Source organism: Leucoraja erinacea, chromosome 14 (assembly GCF_028641065.1).
Source record: "Leucoraja erinacea ecotype New England chromosome 14, Leri_hhj_1, whole genome shotgun sequence".
Taxonomy (NCBI): domain Eukaryota; kingdom Metazoa; phylum Chordata; class Chondrichthyes; order Rajiformes; family Rajidae; genus Leucoraja; species Leucoraja erinaceus.
In genome coordinates, this window is record NC_073390.1 from 1,142,149 (window position 1) to 1,165,847 (window position 23,699).

Consider the following 23,699-nt stretch of genomic DNA (forward strand, 5'->3'; position numbering starts at 1 on the left):
CTCTCTCTCCCTCTCTCTCTCCCTCTCTCTCTCTCTCTCTCTCTCTCTCTCTCTCTGTCTCTCTCTCTGTCTCTCTCCCTCTCTCTCTCTCGCTCTCTCTCTCTCTCTCTCTCTCTCCCTCTCTCCCTCTAGCTTTTGTCACTTACTTCACCTATCCCCCTCTCTCCCCCCCCCCCCTCCCTCCCCCCCCCCCTCTCCTGCACACCCCCTCCTCCCCCCCCCCCCCCCCCCTACCCCACCATCTGCCAGAAGTGTCCTGACCTGAAACTGGAGAAGTGTCCTGCTGAAATAAACTGCCCATTCCCTCTACAAAGGGTGCCTGACCCCCGAGTTCCTCCAGCACTTTGTTTAATGCTCATGTTTCCTGCATCTGCAGTTTCTTGTCTTTGCAATCTCCTTCAACTCTGTCTACTTTTTAATTGACGTCAAAAAATTGATTTAAAAGACGTTTGCACTAATGTTAAAAGGCGGGGTATAATTTATTTTCCGGGTCCCTACAAACATCTGTAGGACGGGCAGAATTGACCACCAGGCCATCAAACTCATTTATCCAGTGGATTGTGTAATCTTGTGCACTACTTACCATCCCTGTTCCTCTCCTGGTGAGGGATCGAAACCTAGGATTAATTTGGGAAAGTTTGAAGAGAGTTTGACTATATTTCTGGATGGACTGGGAAATACAAACGGAACCCTTTAGGAATGAGGTCAGTTTTCACTCACAGATATGTGCCTCCAATTGGTGCATAATAGAACAGTGAACAGGACAGCACAAGAATAGTCCTTCTGACCCACAACATCTGTGCCGAGACCATCACTTATCTACGTTCATGTAACATGTATTCCCTGCAATCCATGTGCCTATCCAAAAGTCTTTTAAATGCCACTAACCTATCTGCTCCAAACACCACCACTGGAAGCATATTTCAGCCACTCACCACCCTTGTTGTAAAAAACATTTGCCCCACATATCTCCTTAAAACTTTTTTTGTCTCACCTAAAAGCTATGCCGCCTATTACTTGATTTTTTCCATCCTGGGAAAAATAATTTGACTGTCCACCCTATGCCTCTCATAATCTTATATACTTTTATCAGATCTCCCCACAACCTCTGGCGTTCCAGGGAAAACAATCCAAGTCTGTCCACGTCTGCAGCTAATACTCACCAATCAAGGCATCTTTCTGGCAAACCTCCTCTGTACCCATTCCCAAGCCTCCACATCATTCCTATATTGGGGTGACCAGAATCGCACACCATACTCCAAATGCAACTCACCTAACCAAAGTCCTAAAAGGATGCATCATGACCTTCTGACACTTGTGCTCAATGCCCCAACCTACGAAAGCAAGCATACCATATGCCGCATTTGCCACTCTATCCTCGTTTGTGGATTTGGGGTTCCAAAATCCCCATGTACATCAATGCTATTGAGAGTCATGTCATTAATTGTATATTTTCGTCTTGCAATTGACCTTTCAAAGTGCAACACCTTACATTTGCTTGAGTTAAATCCCATCTGCCATTTTTCCACCTGTTTCTACAGTTAACCTATATTCCACTATATAATTTCACAGGCTTCCTCATAGTCCACGCCAACAGCAATTCTGGTATGATTTGCAAACCTACTAACCAACCCGCCTACATTCTCATCCAAGTCATTCATATATATATATATATATATATCTCAAGCAGCAGCAGAACTCCACTGGTCCCAGACCTCCAGCATGCATATTGTCCTTCCACCCAAACCTCTGTCTACCATCAGTAATCAAGTTCAAATCCATACGACCAAGTCACTGTTAAATCCAGCCTACCTGGGGGTCCTTATCAAATACCTTACTACAATTCACGTAGGCAACATTCACCGCCCTACCCCCATCGATCTCCTTCGTCACCTCCTCAAAACTTGATCAAATCTGTAAGATACAACCTGCAGTGTACAAAGCCATTCTCTCTGATAGTTTCCCTACTACTGACGTGAAGCTCACTGGACTAGAATTCCCTGGATTTTTTTCTACTGCCATTCTTAAATAAAGAAACAACATTAGTTACTCTCCAGCCTTCCGAGACCTCGCCTGTGGCTAGAGAAGATGCACTGATCTTGGTCAAGGCTCCAGCAATCTCCTCTCTTGCCTCATTCAATAATCTGGGGTAAATTCCATCAGGTCATGGGGATTTATCTATGTTAACGTTTTCCAAGAACTCAAACACCTCTTTTTTCTTATCTGAAATGCCCTTAGATATTTGTATTCTCCACACAGATCTCACTGTTCTCCGTGTCCTTTTCCTTGGTGAATACAGATGCAAAGTACTTGTTTAATGTCTCATCTATATGTCCAGATTACCAGCACAAATTCCCTCCTTGAACGTCCTGTCTTCTCTCTGATTATCCATTTGTTTTTAATATTGGTATAAAAAACATTGGGAGTTTCTTTAATCTGACTCGTCAAAGCCATTTCACAGCCCCTTTTTGCCCTTCTAATCTCCCACTTGAGTTCATTTCTCCTTTCTTCATCCTCTTAAACCATTCATGCACTTCCTTGATATTTTGACCAAATTTCCAACCTATTTTGGTTATCCAAGGTTCCCTTACTTTTCCATTCTAATCCCCGCCCCACTTACTGCAACATGTCAGTTCTAAAAAAATCAATCAATTGGCCTTTAAACACCTCCCACATGTCAGATGTGGACTTGCCAAAAAACAATTGCTCCAAGTATACTTTCTCAAAATCCTGTTAATCAAAACGCCTTTCTCTCCACTACCCACCCATTTTTCAAAAATACCATCTCTTCTCAAAATGGCTGCTCACCAAATCTCGACTTTGAAAGAGAAAAACCATCTCCCATATTTCTGCACCTTTCCTGCCTTTATTGGCCACTGTCTCTCCCTCAGTCAATCAAGCGCCTACTTCTCTAATGTTCTGCCTTCACTTGAAACAAAGCCTCTTTTCTATCATAACTTTTCAATAATTGAGAGGTATTAACATACTTCCATGACTCACAATATGCTACTGCCTTTTTTTTAAACAACGCTCAATTGAGGCATTGATATGTGTATCCAAATTTAAGAGTTATTTTGTTTTCTTTCTATTAGCTATTCAGAGTGTCCTTTCAGGCGGAAATGCTCTCACTCCAACCAAAACTGGTGCTGTTGGTTCAGCAAAGTTTACTTTGCATGACAACGGGACCCTTGAATTCCAGGTAATAAAGTTATATGTTTTGCCAGGTTACCATGTAAACCAAACCCCAAAAATACTTAAGATAGACACAAAAAGCTGCAGTAACTAAGCGGGTCAGGCAGCATCTCTGGAGAAAAGAAATAGGTGACGTTTTGGGTCGAGACCCATCTTCAGACTGAGAGTCAGGGGCGAGGGAATCGAGAGATATAGATGTTGATGTAGAGATATAGAACAGATGAATGAATTGTGTGCAAAAAAGTAGTTGTTAATGGAAACAGGCCATTGTTAGCTAGGGATTAGGTGAAAACGAGTTACAGACAACGAGACTCAACAAGCCAACTTTGAGGCTAGTACAACTTGGGTGAGGGAAGGGTGGAGAGAGGAATTACCTGAAGTTAGAGAAACTAATTATCATACCGTAGGGTTGTAAGCTTCCCAAGCAAAGTATCAGGTGCTGTTCCTCCAATTTGTGTTTGGCCTCACCCTGACAATGGAGGAGATCCAGGAGTGGGAATGTCAAGGGGAACTAAAGTGTTTAGCAAGGGGGAGATCAGGTAGGTCCAGGCGGACTGAGCGAAGGTGTCTCCGTTTGGTCTCATCGACGTATAAGCCCATACCTTGAACAACAGATACAGTAGATGAGATTGGAGGAGGTGACCCGCTGAGTTACTCCAGCTTTTTCAGTCTATCTTTGGTTTAAACAAGCATCTGCAGTTCCTTCCTGTGCAACAATACCTGTTCCACTAATCCAGATCATTCAATCTTATGCACAGCTTGCATTTTAGTTATGCCATGCCTATAAATGCTGGGGATAGCAAACATTTGATGATAACCAATTGCGAAGAGCATTGAGAAGTAATGTTGGTATTTTGTGACAGGTACAAATAGCTGGCACTGCCAGTGAAGTTGTGGGACTCACAATTGAAACTAAACCTCGACGCAGACACAGACGCAATATTTTACATGATATAACGTCTGACTACAGGAATAATTTTGTAAGTATTGACATCTCTTGATGAAAGAGTGAAACTGCGCAGTCATCAGTAAATAGCTGTTTGTGGTTTAACCTTTAAATGGCTTGTGTTGTAATTTCAGGCAATTGGAGTTAGCAACAATCTCAATGGCAGGGAGATTCACATGCTGTTACAGAATGAGCTCTTCATCAATGTTGCAACAAAAGAGTATGAAGAGGGAGAACTGAGAGGACAAATCAGTTCTCTACTCTATAGTGGCCTTCAAGCAAGATACTACGGTAAGGAAAATAGAACAACTATTCACCTAAGAATGGGTAGATTGATGCACATTATACATTTACCATACACATCTTCCTCGAGAAACCTGAAATTATGCCTGGATTCAGAGCTTTCATCAGCTCAATTTTATCGTATGTGATAGAAGCAAAAATTGTACAATAATTCAAAGCAAAATGTTTAGAGATACAGCGCGGAAACAGGCCCTTCGGCCCATCGAGTCTGCGCCAACCAGCGATCCCCGCACACTAACACTATCCTACACACACTGGGGACAATTTGCAATTTTGCCAAGCCAATTAACCTACAAACCTGTAAGTTTTTGGAATGTGGGAGGAAACCGGAACACACGGAGAAAACCAACGCGGTTACGGGGAGGACGTACAAACAATCAGACAAGCAACCGTAGTCAGGATCAATTCCAGGTATCTGGAGCTGTAAGGCTGCAACACTACCGCTGTGCCACAGTGCCGCCCAAAATGTTGATTCTGGAAATATTAAATAAAGGCAGATCATTTCCAAAAGGCTTGGTAGTTCAGGCAATGTCTGTGGAAGGAGAAGTTGGGTTAATATAGCTGGTGGCATGACCCCAGTGTGTGGGGATCACTGGTTGGTATGGACTTGGTGGGCCGAAGGGCCTGTTTCTGTGCTGGATCACTAAACTAAGCGAAACAATAATCCAAAGGTTCGGGCAGGCAAGGTAAATAGCCCAGAAAATATCCCACTGCAGAAAGAGTGCAACATAAATATTCAATTGGGAGACTGAAAATCGCAACTGCTTATTAATGTTTTATTCTATTTCAAATAATCGGCCATTGAAGGAAACTGGGGGCTTTGTTGACTCGGTCTTTCAAGCACCAATAACATTCTCAATCTATTTGAGCAGCACTTTTAATGCAGCCAAATATAACAACACACTTCATCACCAACTCTATGTTCCCAAGCAGCAAGAAAAAGCAAAATGTAAATAATTTGGTTTACGAATTAAGATCTTTGAAATTAGGGGAGATGATTTTGGAATTGCATCTGACATTGTTGAGAATAGATTTGTACTTGCTAGTCCCCAAATCGCAGAATATAATGTTATTATTGCACTATTATATATTTTTTGTGTGTACGCATGTGTGTGTGCGTGTGTGTGTGATTTATATATATGTGTGTATATATATACACAACTGAACTTTATCTCCTGTTTGGTATATTGTTGTGCTGCTGCAGGTAAGAATTTAATTGTTCTATCTGGGACATATGACAATAAAATACTCTTGACTTTTGACTATTAAAAATAATCTAGGAAGGCTAACAGCAAGACAGATTTCAGAATTAAATGTATTATGTTCTGAGGAAAGATTATCTCTCCTGACACCTTACTTTCTTTGGGGGTTTTAGAGCAAGCAAGTCAGTCAGATCTCTGTATTATTTCAATAATCAAGAGAAACTAAATGCAGAAATGTTCTCTGCTGAGTAGAACACATTCAAACTTACTTCAAAACTCTAAGTGCGATAGATCAGGAATTTAGATAAAACATTTTTTAATTGAAAGGTATTAGAAATGTGAGAATATCTATTCCCTGGAGCACAGGAGGATGAGGGGTGATCTCATAGAGGTGAGGGGAATAGATTGGGTAGGTGCACAGAATCTCTTGCCCAGAACAGGGGAATTGAGGACCAGAGGACATAGGGTTAAGGTGAAGGGGAAATGATTTAATTGGAACCTGAGGGGTAGCTTTTTTACACAAAGGGTGGTGGGTGTATGGCACAAGCTGCCAGAGGAGGTAGTTGAGGCTGGGACTATCCCAGCGTTTAATAAACAGTTAGGCAGGTATATGGGTCGGACAGGTTTAGAGGAATATGGACCAAACGTGGGCAGGTGGGACGAGTGTAGCCGGGACATGTTGGCCGGTGTGGGCGAGTTGAGCTGAAGATGCCTATTTCCACACTGTATGACTCTATGACTCTATGAGAGTAGCCCAAGAGAAAAACAATCACGTTTAAAGAATGGTTGGATGATGTTTTACTCGGTCATGAAGTTACTGATTTAGTGTAAGGAACCAGACGGCAACCCTGGACAGCTCATTGATCCTTTCCTGCTCAAAGCATTGATGTGTTACACAATATGTCAATCAACGGCTGAAATAGAAAGATAGGTTAGCGTGTTGGGAAAACTCTTCATCAGAAATGATAACATTCTTTACGCATCCCTATTCTGACTGAGGTTCAGGCCAGAAGCATTATTTGTTTTTCCTTCCAGCCACAATAAGAATGCAGAGTACAGAATACACAGCTCAGCAACAGGCCTTCAGCTCACACTGTCTGTGCCAGGCCCGATGCTAAGATGAACTAATTTCATCTGCTCACATATGATCCATATCCCTCCAATCCCTGTAATTCCATGTGCCTAACTAAACATATTTTAAACCTCATCCCCGTATCCGCCTGCACCACCATTCGTGGTGGCAGTGTGTTCCTGGCACCCTCCACCCTTCTTAAAAAATAACTTGCCCCATGCATCACCTTTATACTTTGCCCCTCTCACCTTAAACCTATGCCCTGGAATCTTTGGCATTTCCACCAGTTAATGATAAACCTGTGGTACATTTGCAGTGTTTTCTGTTTTGCTTTTATTTTTTCTCTTATTGTATAATTTTGTGGTTATTGCATATGTTGTTTTTAACTATTGCAGCAAATCAGATGTAAGCAGCAAAATACAGGGAATTAGGCTCAATGTACAATACTAATACTGGTGACTTGTCCTCTACAGAGCTGCCAATTCCATTAGCTGGACAGTTTGTGGTGCCCCCGGTAAAGACTGGGTCAGCAGGCCATGTCTGGCTGTCTTTGGATGAGCATTGCCATCTTCACTATGAGATAGTGGTAGCTGGGCTGAATAAAGCTGAAGATATTACCATCAATGCACATCTCCATGGCTTTGCTGAGATTGGGGAAATGAACGATAATAGTGGTGAACATAAACGGCTCCTTAAAGGTTTCTATGGATCAGAGGTAATACTTTCTTCAAATAGTAGATAATTTAAAAAACATCAATATCACTTCAACTACATGGATGGGCAGAATTTAACCAAAGGCAACATTTTCATGGCATTAACTTCAGAATATTATTTATGTAGGAAGGACCTATAGATAGACATCAAATGCTGGAGTAACTCAGCGGGTCAGGCAACATCTCTGGAGAGAAAGAATGGGTGACGTTTCGAGTCGAGACCCTTCTTCTGACTGATGTCAAGGGAGAGGGCGATACATAGACTAGGAAGTGTAAGGTGTGAAAATAGAACACAGGGAATAGAAATCAAGGAACGTGTAGAATAGATCATTGTTAGCTGGGAGAGGGTAATAACAAAGCAAACAGAGATAAAATGTAGTCGGAGACAGTAACACTGGTCAAAGAACTGGGAAGGGGGAGGGATGGAGAGAGAGGGAAAGCAAGGGTTACTTGAAGTTAGAGAAGTCAATGTTCATACCGCTGGGGTGTAAGCTACCCAAGCAAAATATAAGGTGCTGTTCCTCCAATTATCGCGGGGCCTCATTCTGACAATGGAGGAGGCCCAGGACAGAAAGGTCTGTGTGGGAATGAGAGGGGGAGTTAAAGAGTTTAGCAATCAAGAGATCAGGTCAGCAACTGCAGATGCTGGTTTACACCGAAGATAGACACAAAATGCTGGAGGAACTCAGCGGAACAGGCAGTATCTCTGGATAGTTCCTTCTCCTATCTCATTCCTTCTATCCAGAGGTGCTGCCTGGTACTCCAGCATTTTGTGTCTATTTTCAGGATATTGTTTATTAATAACATACACATTAAATATGTAGCCAGCACATCTAACTATTCCCTGGATTCTTGCTCTGCTCTGAATTGCCTGATTTCAGTTTGGCCAGCCAATGGAGCATTCACAGGCTAGAGAGGAGACTCAGCTACCAGTTCTGGTTTCAAAGTTGCTGGAAGCAGAAGTTGAGGGAGACTAGATTGGAATTCACAGTCCTCCTCACCAAACTCCAACTACTTCTCTCCAAGTGGACTGTTTACAAAGTTAAATACATAATTTCATAAAAACAAATCGATTGCATAGATACATGGAGATAACCACACTTTTCATCGAGGCTCTTGCATGAAGAATACTAACTAAGTCTGATCTGCATATGTCTGTGGGACCAGACCTTTAAAGAAAGACAACGCCTTCAGTAAAGTCTGGAAGAAAATGTTTTTTTGGTTTTTTTAAAGGAGCTGTCTGCCTCAAAAATAGATCTTGCCCACCCAATTGCCATCCATTTTTAGGATGACAGTCCATTTTATATCCAATAATTACAGCCTCCAACAGATTATATTTGAGTAAAGTTTGAGCAATAACTAAAAATATTGCCTTGGATTCGGACTGATATTCGTATTAGTAAGTATGCAGATGATACTAAGATAGGTGAGGTTGCGGGTAATGAAGTAGAGTTTCAAAGTCTACAGAGAGATTTATGCCAGTTGGAAGAGTGGGCTGATAGATGGCAGATGGAGTTTAATGCTGATAAGTGTGAGGTGCTACATCTTGGCAGGACAAATCAAAATAGGACGTACATGGTAAATGGTAGGGAATTGAAGAATGTAGGTGAACAGAGGGATCTGGGAATAACTGTGCACAGTTCCCTGAAAGTGGAATCTCATGTAGATAGGGTGGTAAAGAAAGCTTTTGGTGTGCTGGCCTTTATAAATCAGAGCATTGAGTATAGAAGTTGGGATGTAATGTTAAAATTGTACAAGGCATTGGTGAGGCCAATTCTGGAGTATGGTGTACAATTTTGGTCCGCTAATTATAGGAAGGATGTCAACAAAATAGAGAGAGTACAGAGGAGATTTACTAGAATGTTGCCTGGGTTTCAGCAACTAAGTTACAGAGAAAGGTTGAACAAGTTAGGGCTTTATTCTTTGGAGCGCAGAAGGTTAAGGGGGGACTTGATAGAGGTTTTTAAAATGATGAGAGGGATAGACAGAGTTGACGTGGAAAAGCTTTTCCCACTGAGAGTAGGGAAGATTCAAACAAGGGGACATGACTTGAGAATTAAGGGACTGAAGTTTAGGGGTAACATGAGGGGGAACTTCTTTACTCAGAGAGTGGTAGCTGTGTGGAATGAGCTTCCAGTGAAGGTGGTGGTGGAGGCAGGTTCGTTTTTATCATTTAAAAATAAATTGGATAGTTATATGGATGGGAAGGGAATGGAGGGTTATGGTCTGAGCGCAGGTATATGGGACTAGGGGAGATTATGTGTTCGGCACGGACTAGAAGGGTCGAGATGGCCTATTTCCGTGCTGTAATTGTTATGTGGTTATATGGTTATATTGTATTAAAATACTTATGGAATGCAAAGTTAATTATTGATATTTAAAAAATTAAAGCAAATTATAAATCATTTATAGAATGGATGGAAATTTAGATTTTTACATATGGTTTAAAGAATTTACTTTGTCTTGTAGGCCCAAGGAATATTAAAGGATATCGCCACGGAACTTCTCCAGCATCTTAATAGAGGAACCGCATTTATTCAAGTTAGCACAAAACTGAATCCCAAAGGAGAGATACGAGGACCGGTATGTAAACAAATAAATTAATAGTGATTTCTCTAACTTCAAATAACCCTTGCAAACCTCCCTCGCCATCCCGCTCCACCTAAGTTGTTGTACTGGCTTCAGAGTCGTCTTGTTGAGTCGCATTGTCTGTAACCCGTTTTCACCTAGTACACAGCTAACAATGGCCTGGTTCCTTTATCATCATTACTTTTTTGCTTATCTTTCATTTATTCTCTATCTCTCCACATCACCGTCTATATCTCTTGTTTCCCTTTCCCCTGACTCTCAGCCTGAATAAGGGTCTCGACCCGAAACTTCACCTATTTTTCTTTCCAGAGATGCTGTCTGACCCATTAAGTTACTCCAGCGTGTTGTGTCTATCTTCATCTTTAATAAAAAGTAAGATTGGTTTAAAAAAACTATCCATCATTTAAAAACGGAAGCAGACTGTAATTCCAGCATTTTCATTTGAAAATTGTTGGTTTGTCTAGAACTAATCCACTTGAATTTTTGGTTAATTGTAAAATGCCACTGGTTTGTTCATGATGTGTAATAAGATATGATGGAATGGTTAGAAATAATCTATTTAATAACATTCTTATTGCAATAGTCTAATTTAGTTTAGTTTAGAGATATAGCGTGGAAATATCCGGCCCACCAGATCAGCGATCCCCGCACACTAACACTATCCTACTCACACTAGGGACAATTCTTACATTTACCAAGCCAATTAACCTACCAACCTGTACGTCTTTGGAGTGTGGGAGGAAACCGAAGATCTCGGAGAAAACCCACGCAGGTCACGGGGAGAAGGTACAAACTCTGTACAGACAACACCCGTAGTGGGTATCGAACCCGGGTCTCCGGTGCTGCAAGCGCTGTAAGGCAGCGACTCTACCGCTGCACCACCCAGTTGCAGTGAAATATTCAGATGGATAAAGCCCAGGCTATTAGTTGTAGCTGAAAATGTCCATGTAGGCCATGATTTTGTGAACATTATGAACCAATGATGGTCAAATGTATTAAAACTGTAATCTTCTTCAGGTGCTGATTCAAAACCAATGCGAGTCAAAAGGATTTGTCATACCTAAAGAACCCGAGTACGAAGACGATCTCTTTCATGAAATTAAACCTGATCCCGAACAGTTGAAGAAAGATCCAAATTCTTGTTTCTTTGAAGGGCAACAACGAGCCCATGGGTCCCAGTGGACCCCAGATTATGACCAGAAATGCTCCACCTGCAGTTGCCAGGTGATATAATGAAAGCCAGCTTCATTGTGTGAAGAAGGTTTATCTGTGTTTATTTTGTCAGCTCCTCTTTAGCACGGCCCTTTATACTCATATGAGGCACATTTATCTACTCTTTCAGAAAAGGACCGTAATATGTGATCCTATCCTATGTCTTCCTCTGAACTGCACAGAAATTGTTCACGTCGAAGATAAATGCTGTCCAGTTTGTCGAGGTATGTTTTTAATGAATGCAAAACAATGTACCATACGAGACGCAGCTGATGCCAGAATCCATCATTGTGCAGTGGCCTAAATGAAACAGCTTGATACATGTCATTTATATATTTAATTAAATATCACTCAGCTCATCAAGGAGTTGAATCAACCTGATGGAAATGTTCTATTAGTTGCATCAGGAATCTTTTGAAAACATTTGTTTAATTCATGCCTTGCTCTGTTATAATTTAAACAGATATAATTGAAGCAAAAAATGAAAACAAAAAGGGAAGCGACCAGGTTGAAGGTAAATTTGTGATTTTAATAACAAAATAACGATTTTGATTATCCAATCGTAAGTCAATTGTTGTTGTGTAAATATTTAACCCAGGAGTTCTACTATTTTCCATACGATGTAATCAGTCTGAGTATAGTTGGTGAAAAACATGGTGAATACTTTGGGTACAAATGTGGTCCAGCATAATTTAAAGGGTTTGCAACCTTTAACACTGGAATCGTAGAATCATAGAGTTATACAGCACGGAAACAGGCACTTCAGCCCAACGCATCTATGCTGACCATGTTGCCGAAACAAGCCTAGCCCACGTCCCTCTAAACCATTCCTATCCTGCCCAAGTGCCTTTGAAAAGTTGTACTTGCCCCGACTCTACCTCAGGCAGTTTGTTCTCCATGTTACTTCACTGTCTGATCCCCTCAGTTCCCTTATAAATGTTTTCCCCACTCACCTTAAACCTATGCCCTCCTATTTAGAAATACTGTTGCAGAAGCAGGTCGCAAAAGAGACCCCAGTGCATAACAAAGCTGCACCAATTAATCGGGATATCGTAAACACAATGTCCTTAATAGGTGAATTTTGAATGATTTTGTATGTACTGTAATTGGAAAACTTTCCATGAAACTGCCTTCAGTAGCACAGTGTAACAATAATTGTGAAAAGCTGTATATTTTACAAAAGTAGATTTCAATAATACAAAATCGATGTACTTCCATGCAAAGGGATTAAGTGCTGTGGAGTGAATATAGGGAGCGATGAAAGGGGTTAAGAAGCAGGATCTTGAGGGAGGTGATCTCTGTATTATTCCCTTGGCACCATGAGCTAGAGAAGGCAGGAATATGGTAGAGGAACATGCAGCTGAGGAGCTGATGTTGGGGGCAGAGCTTCACATTTTTGGATCATTTGGATCTCTTCCGGAACAGAGATGAGTTGTATAAGAGGACAGCGTTGCACTGACCAACATCCTGGGACGGAGATTTGCCAGTGCGACTCAGAAGAATTTAAGTTTGATTGGCAGGGAAAGGGTCCCAGATGAGAATGAAAGCAGATGAGAGGTTGAGGCAAATACCATAGTGAAACGGACATAGATTAGCAGATGGAACAGGTTGATATGCATGGTAAAGAAAGAGGAAAGAGTGGTGGTTTAAATTGTATTAATTTCAATGCTAGAGGCTTAACGGATAAGGTGGACGAACCTAGCACTATGTCTCAGGGGAGTGGGAATTTATTATATCATAAGATTGTAAGAGATAGTAGCAGAATTAGGCCATTCGGCCCATTGTGTCTGCTCTGCCATTCAACCTATTTTTACCTCTCAATCCCATTACCCTGCCTTCTCCCTGTAACCTTTGAACCCTTACTAATCAAGAACCTGCTTTAAAATTACCCAATGGCTTGACCTCCACTGCCATCCATGCCAATAAATTCCATAGATTCACCACCCTATGGCTAAAGAAATTCCTCCTCATCTCCTTTCTAAAAGTGTGTCCTTTTTTTCGAGGATGTGTCCTCTGGCTCCAGACTCTCCCACCACTGAAAATATTCTCTTCACGTCCACTTTATCTTGGCCTTTCATTATTCGGGAGGTGTCAATGAGATAGCCCCTCATCCTTCTAAACCAACGACTACAGCAAATACTCCTCCTAGGTTAACCTAATCATCCCTGGATCATTCTCGTAACCTCCTCTGGTCCCGCTACAACACCAGCACATCCTTTCTCGGATATGGGGCCAAAACTGCTCACAGTATTCCAATTGTGGTCTGAATAGTGCCTTATAAAGCCTCAGCCTTACATTCTTGCTTTTATATTCTTGCTTTCTCAAAATGAATGGTGGCATTGAGTTTGCCTTCCTTGCCACCGAGTCAACCTGCAAATAACCCTTTGGGAATCTTGCACTAGCACTCCCAAGTCCATTTGCACCTCTGATTTCTGAAACCTCTTCTCATTTAGTAAATAGCCTTTGCCTTTAATCCATTGCCAGACTTTGCTATGCTGTATTCTATTTCTGACTTCTTTGCCCATTCTCTCAACCTGTCCAAGTCCTTCTGCAGACTCCCTGCTTGCTCAGTACTATCTGTCTCTCCACTTATCTTCATGTCATCCGCAAACATGGCCACAAAGCCATCGATTCAACACCAACCGCTGCAGATCACCACTAATCACAATCAGAAAAGGCCCACTGTTTTCCTTCTGCCACTCTACCAATCTTCTATCCGTGCTAGTATCTTGCCTCTAATCTCATGGAGTCCTGTGTTGTTGAGCAGCCTCATGTGTGGCAACATATCAAAAGCCTTCTGAAAATCCAAGTCAATACCAGTGGCGCAGCAGTAGAGTTGCAGCCTTACAGCAAACACAGCGCCGGAGACTTGGATTCGATCCTGACTACGGGTGCCGTCTGTACAGAGTTTGTACGTTCTCCCCGTGACTTGTGTGGGTTTTCTCCAAGATGTACGGTTTCCTCCCACACTCCAAAGACGTGCAGGTTTGTAGGTTAATTGGCTTGGTGTAAATGTAAACAATTGCCCCTAGTTGGTGTTGGATGGTGTTAATGTGCGGTGTTCGCTGGTCGGTGTGGACGCGGTGGGCCGAAGGGCCTGTTTCCGCTCTGTATCTCTAAACTAAACTAAATACATCAACTGACTCTCCGTTCTCTATCATGTGTGTTACTTTCTCAAATAATTTCAACAGATTTGTCAGGCAAGATCTCCCCTTAACAAAACCATGCTGATTTTGGCCTATTTTACCATCAAGTTCAAGTACCCCCAAATTTCATCCTTACGGAGGTCAGATTAACCGGCCTATAGTTTCCTTTCTTTTATCTCCCTCTTATGGCCAGAACAGAAACATGGGTGAGGGAAGGGCAGGACTGGCAGCTGAATATTCCAGCGTATATGCTGCAGGGATGATAGAGCTGATGGAAGGAGAGGAACTTTTTGATCAGAGAGGACATAACTGAAAAGTCACCCATTCCTTAGGTCCAGAGATGCTGTCTGGCCCGCTGAGTTACTCTTGCATTTTGTGTCTATCTTTGGTTTAACCAGCACCTGCAGTTCCTTCCTCCAACATCCAGGACATAACTATAGTGCTGAAAGAGAATATTCTTGCGGGTTGATCCAGTGAAGTTACGTAAGGAGAACTTAGAAATAGGAAGGGAATGATTATATAGACGGCATTTTATTAACGGCCTCCCTATAGTCAGTATGGATTAGATGAGCAGGTGTGTAGGGAGATTGCAGGCAGCTGCAAAAATAATGGGATAGTATTAGTGGGAGATTTCATCTTCCTTTATATCGACTGGATCATTCAAAGGCTTGGACAGGGTGGAACTTGTATAATATGTCCAAGAAAGCTTCCTTAATACATGCTAGTGAGTGTTCAACACTGGGCCTCTTCTTGGGGAATGAAGTAAAGGAAGTGACTAAAGTGTCAGTAGTGGAGATGCACTTTGGGACCTGTGACTATAATTCTAATCTCTTTAAAGTAGTTGTGGAGGAGGATATGCATGGCCCATAAGTAAAGATCCTAAATTGGGACAAGGCCAATTTTGGAGGCATTAGGCAGAGACTTGTGGACGTCAATAGAAGAGTCTGTTTGTAGGTAAGGGAATGGCTATCAAGTGGAGGCTTTCAAAAACGTGTAAGGACGAGCACAAGGGCAACATGTGCTCCTGTTAGGGTGAAAGGCAAGGCTGGCAATTTGATGGTTGATGAGAAATGTAGAAGCTTTGGGCAGGAAAAAAGGAGGCAGATACCAGAGTTAGTCAATAGGATCAAGCAAAGCCCCCCATAAATGTAGCTGTATACTTAAGAAAGCAATCGGGAGGGCATGGAATGGAGCTGGCAGGCAAGGTCATGGAAAATCCCAAGGGATTCTACAGGTACATTAAGGGAAAAAGGGTGGTGAAGGAAAGAATAGGTCTCCATAAAGATCAACATCTCTTGTGTAGAACCACAAGAGATGTGAGAGATATTAAATAAATACCTCCCATCCATTTTTTGCAGAGCAGATGATCATGGAAGCAAGGGAATTGTGGCATATGAATCTTAGACCATATCTGAATTACCAAATAGAAAGTATAGGTTGTTTTAAAGGGCATTAGTGTGGATAAACCCCCAAGGCCTAACCAAGTACATCCTTGTGACGAGCCAGAGAGAAAATTGCAGACGGCCTCTGCAGAGATATTTATAACATCTTTGGCCACGAGTGAAAATATCACTATGCCTGGTGGGTATGTTGTTGCTGGGGATTTGCATGGACAGCTCTCTCAGCATTTGGATCAACACAGACAGATTAGGAATAATCAGCATGTGGGGGAAATCAAGTCTCACAAATTTGATGGAATTTATTGAAGAGTTCACCAAGAGGATTGGTAAGGACAGGGCAGTGGACGTTGTGTGCATGGACTTTAGCAAAGACCTTTAGCAAATTCCCACACCATTGGCTTATCTGGAAGGTAAGATTGCATGGATTCCAAGGAGCGCTAGCCAATTGCTTTCAAAATTGATGGAGGAAGTAGTCAAAGGTCATAACTGATAGGGTACCCCCGAGGCCAGTGATCAGTGATCACTCAGCCCCTCCCCTCCCCCCCCACTTTCAAAAACATTATGCGGCCCTTGTTAATGACAACCCTTAATATCATCGATGTGTTGACTGGTCTTGTAGTCCAAGTTTGTAGCTTACTGAAGGTGACATAACAAGTATATACGATGATAAAGAAGGTACATGGTATGCTTGCCTGCATTACTAGGGGCGTTGCGTATAAGGGTCAGGAAGTCATGATGCAGCTCCATAAGGACTTTTGTTAGGCTACATATGAAGTATTGCCTGCAGTTCTGGTCTTCCCATTTCAGGAATGATGTGGAGGCTTTGAAGAGTGTGCAGAGGAGATTTACCAGAATGCTGCCTGGATTAGAGGACTTCGGCTACAAGGAGGGATTAGATAAATGGACTGTTTTCTCAGGAACATCTGAGGTTGAGGGGAAATTTAATAAAAATGTATACATTTTTTGAAACTTAGATACGTAGACAGTCTAGAAACGTGGATAGTCAGAACCTTTAATGGAGATGTGCCTGGCAGTGAAGGACAGATGTGATGGTGGTGTTTAAGAGGCTATTATATAGGGACATATGGTTATATGGTTATATGGTTATATGACATAGAAGTTCAAGGAATAGAGGGATATGGACCTTGTACAGGCAGATGAGTTCAGTTTAACTTGGCATCATGTTCAGCACAAACATTGTTTCTGTGCTGCACTGTTCTGTGGTCTATGTTTTAATGCCTCTTGTATCTTGGTAGATACAGTGTGTGCTGGGAAATTGAACAGCACAAATTAAGCCAATGTAACTCTAACAAAAAATAACTCTTGTTATTTTTCAGGCTGTTATTTTGATGGGGACCGGAAGTGGCATGCTGCTGGGACCACCTGGCATCCCTTTGTACCGCCATTTGGTTATGTGAAATGTGCTGTGTGCACCTGTAAGGTAGAAAACTCATTCTGACCATCTTTTGTGCAGAAAATTTCTAATGTTTTAACGGAGAAATTTAAAAAAGAATTATTTTCACTTTAGCACTATCTAGTTAGTGAATGTGATGAACCTTGAGGGAGTGCAGAGAAGGTTCACCAGACTGATTCCTGGGATGTCAGGACTGTCTTATGAAGAAAGACTGGATAGACTTGGTTTATACTCTCTAGAATTTAGGAGATTGAGAGGGGATCTTATAGAAACGTACAAAATTCTTAAGGGGTTGGACAGGCTAGATGCAGGAAGATTACTCCCGATGTTGGGGAAGTCCAGGACAAGGGGTCACAGCTTAAGGATAAGGGGGAAATCCTTTAAAACTGAGATGAGAAGAACTTTTTTCACACAGAGAGTGGTGAATCTCTGGAACTCTCTGCCGCAGAGGGTAGTCGAGGCCATATTTCATTGGCTATATTTAAGAGGGAGTTAGATGTGGCCCTTGTGGCTAAGGGGATCAGGGGGTATGGAGAGAAGGCAGGTACGGGATACTGAGTTGGATGATCAGCCATGATCATATTGAATGGCGGTGCAGGCTCGAAGGGCCGAATGGCCTACTCCTGCACCTAATTTCTATGTTTCTATGTTTCTATCTCCTGTTTCTTTGCTGTAAATTGATGGGAATTATATCAGAAAATATTTTTGCGCATGAATAGAGGCCTTGGCATTAGAACAAAGGATATTAGAAATGAGATGAATCATGATATGAGTAAGAATGAGCTTTGAATGTTGTGATTGATTCAAAAGAAATTAAGGTCAGTTAAACGGAGGAAAGATTAAAACACGGGGTACATCTTGGGATCCAGGAAGAGTTGATGGAATTGTAGAGAAATTCAGCCTTGATCATCAGCACTAAACATGTAGGATTTGTGCATGGCAAACCTTTTCTGAAATTCAGTTTTGTTGACTTAAGTGGATCTAAATTTCAAATTCCAGAGGAGGATTACAATGTGCATGTGTCCATTTAAGGGATGCATCTTTGTCACATTTTGGTGCTCTATTAGGTGTAATGGCAGTCGTGAAGGTCATTATACAATGTATTTATTGTCATTTGAACCTCAAATGAAGTTCAAACTAAATTTGGTTTCTGCAGTCATACAACAAGAAATGAACCAAGACACACAACCAACACAATTTACACACACATCCATCACAGTGAATCTCCTCCTCACTGTGATGGAAGGCAAAGTCTTGTCTCTCCCCTGTGTTCCATTCTTCTCCCGATGTTATCAACTTTCAAAAAGATGGACAGAACAATTCTAGACAAATCCATATCATACAATTCAATCTGAAGTACGATCTTTAAGAGGATAAATGTATCTTCAACAAGACCATTAAGTATGTGAGGTATCACATACTGATTGTATTTGATTACCTGCAGGTGGAATCACTGGAGTCAAATGTGCGCTAGAGAGTACAACCAGCTGCCAATACACCCTCATACATATAGAGAAGGAGTAAAAAATATATATATATTTCTTGATTAGAACGGGTGTCAAGGGTTATGGGGCGAAGACAGGAAAATGGGATAAAGAGGCAGAGATCAGCCATGATTGAATGGCGGAGTAGATTCAATGGGCCAAATGTCCCAATTCTACGCTTATAACGTGATTGAACTCAATGGGGCAATTGACATCTGTGGAAGGAAATGAACTGACAGCGTTTTGGGTCCTTCATCCGACTGATAGAGAAGGAGATGGTTTTACTGAGAAAAGTAAAATTATGACTTGCATGAAAGTTCCCAATATGGGGACGGTATTCAAAAATGACATGGGTGACATAAAAATTAATATTAAATATTTCTTGTTTCAAAGGGGGCAACTGGGGAGGTACATTGTGAGAAGGTTCAATGCCCAGCTCTGCCTTGTAGCCAGCCTGTTAGAAGGAATGCCTCAAATTGTTGCAAGGAATGTCCAGGTTAGTGTTTTGTGTTATTCAAGCTTTTACTGTGATGCATATAAGGAAAGAACAAAAAAAACACTTGTACTTGTGGAACACATTTCATGACTTCTGCCGGCTTCCAAATCACGTCACTGTTGTATTGTAGGAAGTACTTAAAGGACATACATTAAAGAGTAAATTAACTAGTTGGAATTGTCTTGCAGTTGCTTGAATGTTAGTGTGGGGTAACATCAGCAAAATATCAAAACCAGAGTGCCCAAAGCACAATTCCAATCAGAAATACAGTGCATAGTTGTGGACAGATACCCTGAACATGCTTCTGAAATTTGTTTTTTTACCACAGTTCCAGAGATTCCCCCTTTTGACCACACAGACTTGATGCAGGCTGATGGGCCCAGGCCCTGCAAATTTGGCCGTCATATATACATGAACAATAATAAGTGGCATCCTGAAGTCCCTCCGTTTGGGGAAATGAAATGCATTACTTGCTGGTGTGATGTAGGTATTCTGTTTAACATTAAGAATCACATCAAAATGCTGATATTGCATGAAATGTTGGGTTATTACTTAGAGTTGCCAAGATGCTACTAGCAAAGTTATTCATTTGTTCATCTGGTTTCTAAGATATTCAGTAAGATACAGTGGTGGCGCAGTGGTAGAGTTTCTGCGCTGACAGCGCCAGAGACCCGCGTTCGATCCCATCGACGGGGTGCTGTCTGTATGGAGTCTGTACGTTCTCCCCTTGAGCTGCGTGGGTTTTCTCCAAGAACTTTGTTTTCTCCCACACTTCTACGATGTACTGGGGTTGTAGATTAATTGGCTTCGGTAAAATTGTCCCTATTGTAGAATAGTGTTAATGTGCGGGGCTTTAACCAGATGGTTAAACCCCAAGTAGAGGGAGAGTGGTAGTTTAAAAAAATGACCCATCACTCTCATCACTCTTTCCAACTTAATTAAAACAGTGTTAGTGGAAGCTCTGGAGCAGGAGAATTCCTCCTCTCGTCGTTACCTTCAGTTTATCAGTTTTGTTTATTGTCACGTGTACTGAGGTACAGTGGAAAGCTCATGTCTTTGCTAACGAGCTGGTGAAAGACATGGTTACATTCGACCCATTACAGTGTATGATAAGGGAATAACGTTTAATAGTCTGAGGGTCACCAATGAGGTAGATAGTAGTTCAACACTGCTCTATGTTTGTGGTTTGATAATTCAGTTGTCTGATAGCAGCTGATAACAAATAACAGCCGGCTTCATCTTCAGTGACAAATTAAGTAGAAAACAAATAGAATAATCAAAACTGTTTATAATTATTACTGCTTAAATATGTGACTTAATCAAATAGCTAATTTATTCTACTTGTAGCCACATAAAGGAATTGTATGAATAATCAATAAAATAGACAGTACATCAAATCAAATCAAAATAGGACGTACATGGTAAATGGTAGGGAATTGAAGAATACAGTTGAACAGAGGGATCTGGGAATAACTGTGCATAGTTCCTTGAAGGTGGAATCTCATATAGATAGGGTGGTAAAGAAAGCTTTTGGTATGCTATCCTTTATAAATCAGAGCATTGAGTATAGAAGCTGGGATGTAATGTTAAAATTGTACAAGGCATTGGTGAGACCAAATCTGGAGTATGGTGTACAATTTTGGTCGCCCAATTATACGAAGGATGTCAACAAAATAGAGAGAGTACAGAGGAGATTTACTAGAATGTTGCCTGGGTTTCAACAACTAAGTTACAGAGATCGGTTGAATAAGTTAGGTCTTTATTCTCTGGAGCGCAGAAGGTTAAGGGGGGACTTGATAGAGGTCTTTAAAATGATGAGAGGGATAGACAGAGTTGATGTGGACAAGCTTTTCCCTTTGAGAATAGGGAAGATTCAAACAAGAGGACATGACTTCAGAATTAAGGGACAGAAGTTTAGGGGTAATATGAGGGGGAACTTCTTTACTCAGAGAGTGGTAGCGGTGTGGAATGAGCTTCCAGTGGAAGTGATGGAGGCAGGTTCATTGGTATCATTTAAAAATAAATTGGATAGGCATATGGATGAGAAGGGAATGGAGGGTTATGGTATGAGTGCAGGCAGGTGGGACTAAGGGAAACAAATTTGTTCGGCACGGACTTGTAGGGCCGAGATGGCTTGTTTCCGTGCTGTAATTGTTATATGGTTATATGGTTATATTGGCACAGCCAACAGAGCCACTGCTCCAAAGCACCAAAGACCTAGGTTCTAACTAACTGCTCAATGGTTCCAAAAGTACAAACCTCAGGTGCCTTCTGTGTTGAGTTTGCACATCCTCTGTGACTTCATGAATTTCTGTTGGGGGCTCATTTTTTTGGGTTGGGACTATTCTTCAGACTGATGGAGTTGGGGGGAGAGGGGGGGGGGGGGGGTGCAAGAGAGAGAGGTAGAAGTGGGCAAAATCCTGGCAAGTGATAGATGGACATAGGTGAAGGAGGGGGTGAATTGACAAAGGCTAGAAATGAAAGTGTGTCAGATAAGGAAGGAGGGGGGGGGGGGGGGGAGGAGTGAATTGTTATCAGGAAGGAGAGGAGTAAAATATTACTCAGAAATACCATCGTAACTGGATGCTGACAGCTCAGTATCCACTTGATGCTGAGATAAAAAGTCAGAGGGTTGTATGTACTAATCCCTGAAGTGAACTCATAACTTTCTGAGTTGGAGGTAAGGGTGCTTGAATGAAGGATAAAAGCATGGAACAAAATGTGAAATTCTGCATGTAACTGTGAATCAGGAATGCTGTAACAAAATCCGCTAATTATGTAATTTCAGGAAGGTTCCACAAAGTGTCAACGAGAGAAGTGTCCAGTTCTAACCTGCGAAAACATAGTAAAACGACACCATAAATGCTGTCCGGAGTGTGAAGGTAAAACGTAAACTTTATTTGTATCTGTTCCAGTAATGGAAAGCTGTATCAGAACAATTTGAACAAAAGCTGGAGTAACTCAGGCCAGACAGCATCTCTGGTGAAAAGGAATGGGACCCTTTCAGACTGAAGAAGGGTCTTGACCTCAAACGTCATCTATTCCTTCTCTCCCGAGATGTTGCCTGTCTCGCTGAGTTGCTCTAACATTTTGTGTCTATCTTCAATATAAACCAGCATCTGCAGTTCCTTCCTACACAAAATCATAACTAACCTGTCTGTAGCTAAATCCACGCAGTCCAATATAACGAAGGTGAGCTTAAGGCTCTTATTTAAATATTTTAATAATTGTTCAACAATGTTTTGGCATGTGCTTTGGATACCTGGAGATTAGCACCATGTCAACAATGCAGCACAGAGTACCTGTGTACATGAGGTTTCATTAATGAACGATACAAATGAATTTAAGGTGCAGCGGTAGAGTTGCTGCCATGCAGTGCCAGAGGCCCATGTTTGATCCTGTCTGTGGGTGCTGTCTGTACAGAGTTTGTATGTTCTCCCTGTGACCACGTGGGTTTTCTTGGGGCACTCGGGTTTCCTCCAACACTCCAAAGACATACAGGTTTGTGGGTTAATTGGCGTCTATAAATTGTAATTTGTCTCTAGTGTGTAGATTAGCTCGTGTGTGGGGGGATCGCTGGTCGGCGCAGACTCGGTGGGACGAACGGCTTGTTTCCATGCACTAACGCCTAAAAAAATTCCAGACAAAAAATAGTTAAAAAACCATGCAGCTTCATGTTATTAATTGCTGTATTTACAATAGGTTCCCTCTTAAAATAGAAAGAGGGAAGGAAAATAAAGAAGTGATGCTAGTTAATTGCAGTGTGGGGGGTAGCTTTGGCAAACATCTGCTTGATTATATGTGCAATACATGGATTGTGTTTTACAAACAGTTCAAGGTCATATACACATATTAAATAGATGGAAGTGCTCTGTATAGTTGTTGTCACCTATTCCACAGCCAACAAGCCTATTGTGTGCCTCACATTTCCTTGATTATCATTGCTTTATGCATATCTTCCATTCATTTCTCCTAAGTACTGTCTATATCTCTCGTTCCCTTTCTTCTGACTCACTCTGAAGAAGGGTCTCGACCTGAAACGTCACCCGTTCCTTCTCTCCAGAGATGTTGCCTCATCCCACTGTTACTCCAGTCTTTTGTGCCTGTCTATTAAATGCATCACTTCAGTGCGCAACTTAAAATATGCCATCGTCAGAATAATGCAGGAGAGAAATTTCTTGAGGAAATGAGGGTGTCAGGCAAAAAAGGAATCCTCTTGAAAGTGCAAACAATACAATTCTGCTTCTGCGGTGCTTGATGTTTCTGTTCAAGCACCGTATCACTATCTCTCCTAATGTTGATTCAATCCGTTAACCTGTTTACATCTTTAGCAGTGCCATCGTATTCTGATGAAGATGGAGAGAAATTAAAAAGCCAACCGAAGGGGAAGAGTGTGTGGGATTCCCGACCGCTATCTGACTGAATTTATTCCAATGCATTCCACGTATGCAATGGACAGAGCAAGCATGTGAGGTATGCCAGGATGCACACTTCATTTGATCAAATGGAGATTCTGAGAATTTCATTTGA

General features: G+C 41.6%; 1 protein-coding gene across 1 annotated transcript in view; it reads left to right on the top strand.

Moving 5' to 3' along the window:
* Positions 1 to 22,137, top strand: part of chrd (chordin) — a 35,906-nt gene extending 13,769 nt beyond the window's left edge. The window contains exons 12-23 of the mRNA XM_055646488.1: positions 3,093 to 3,199; positions 4,056 to 4,172; positions 4,273 to 4,429; positions 7,189 to 7,430; positions 9,898 to 10,011; positions 11,035 to 11,241; positions 11,360 to 11,453; positions 11,693 to 11,743; positions 17,113 to 17,216; positions 19,067 to 19,169; positions 19,504 to 19,652; positions 21,958 to 22,137. Of these exons, the coding sequence (XP_055502463.1) occupies positions 3,093 to 3,199; positions 4,056 to 4,172; positions 4,273 to 4,429; positions 7,189 to 7,430; positions 9,898 to 10,011; positions 11,035 to 11,241; positions 11,360 to 11,453; positions 11,693 to 11,743; positions 17,113 to 17,216; positions 19,067 to 19,169; positions 19,504 to 19,652; positions 21,958 to 22,062 (1,550 nt within the window). The 3' untranslated portion in view covers positions 22,063 to 22,137. The remainder of the gene's footprint in view (positions 1 to 3,092; positions 3,200 to 4,055; positions 4,173 to 4,272; positions 4,430 to 7,188; positions 7,431 to 9,897; positions 10,012 to 11,034; positions 11,242 to 11,359; positions 11,454 to 11,692; positions 11,744 to 17,112; positions 17,217 to 19,066; positions 19,170 to 19,503; positions 19,653 to 21,957) is intronic.
* Positions 22,138 to 23,699: the final 1,562 nt, after the last annotated feature.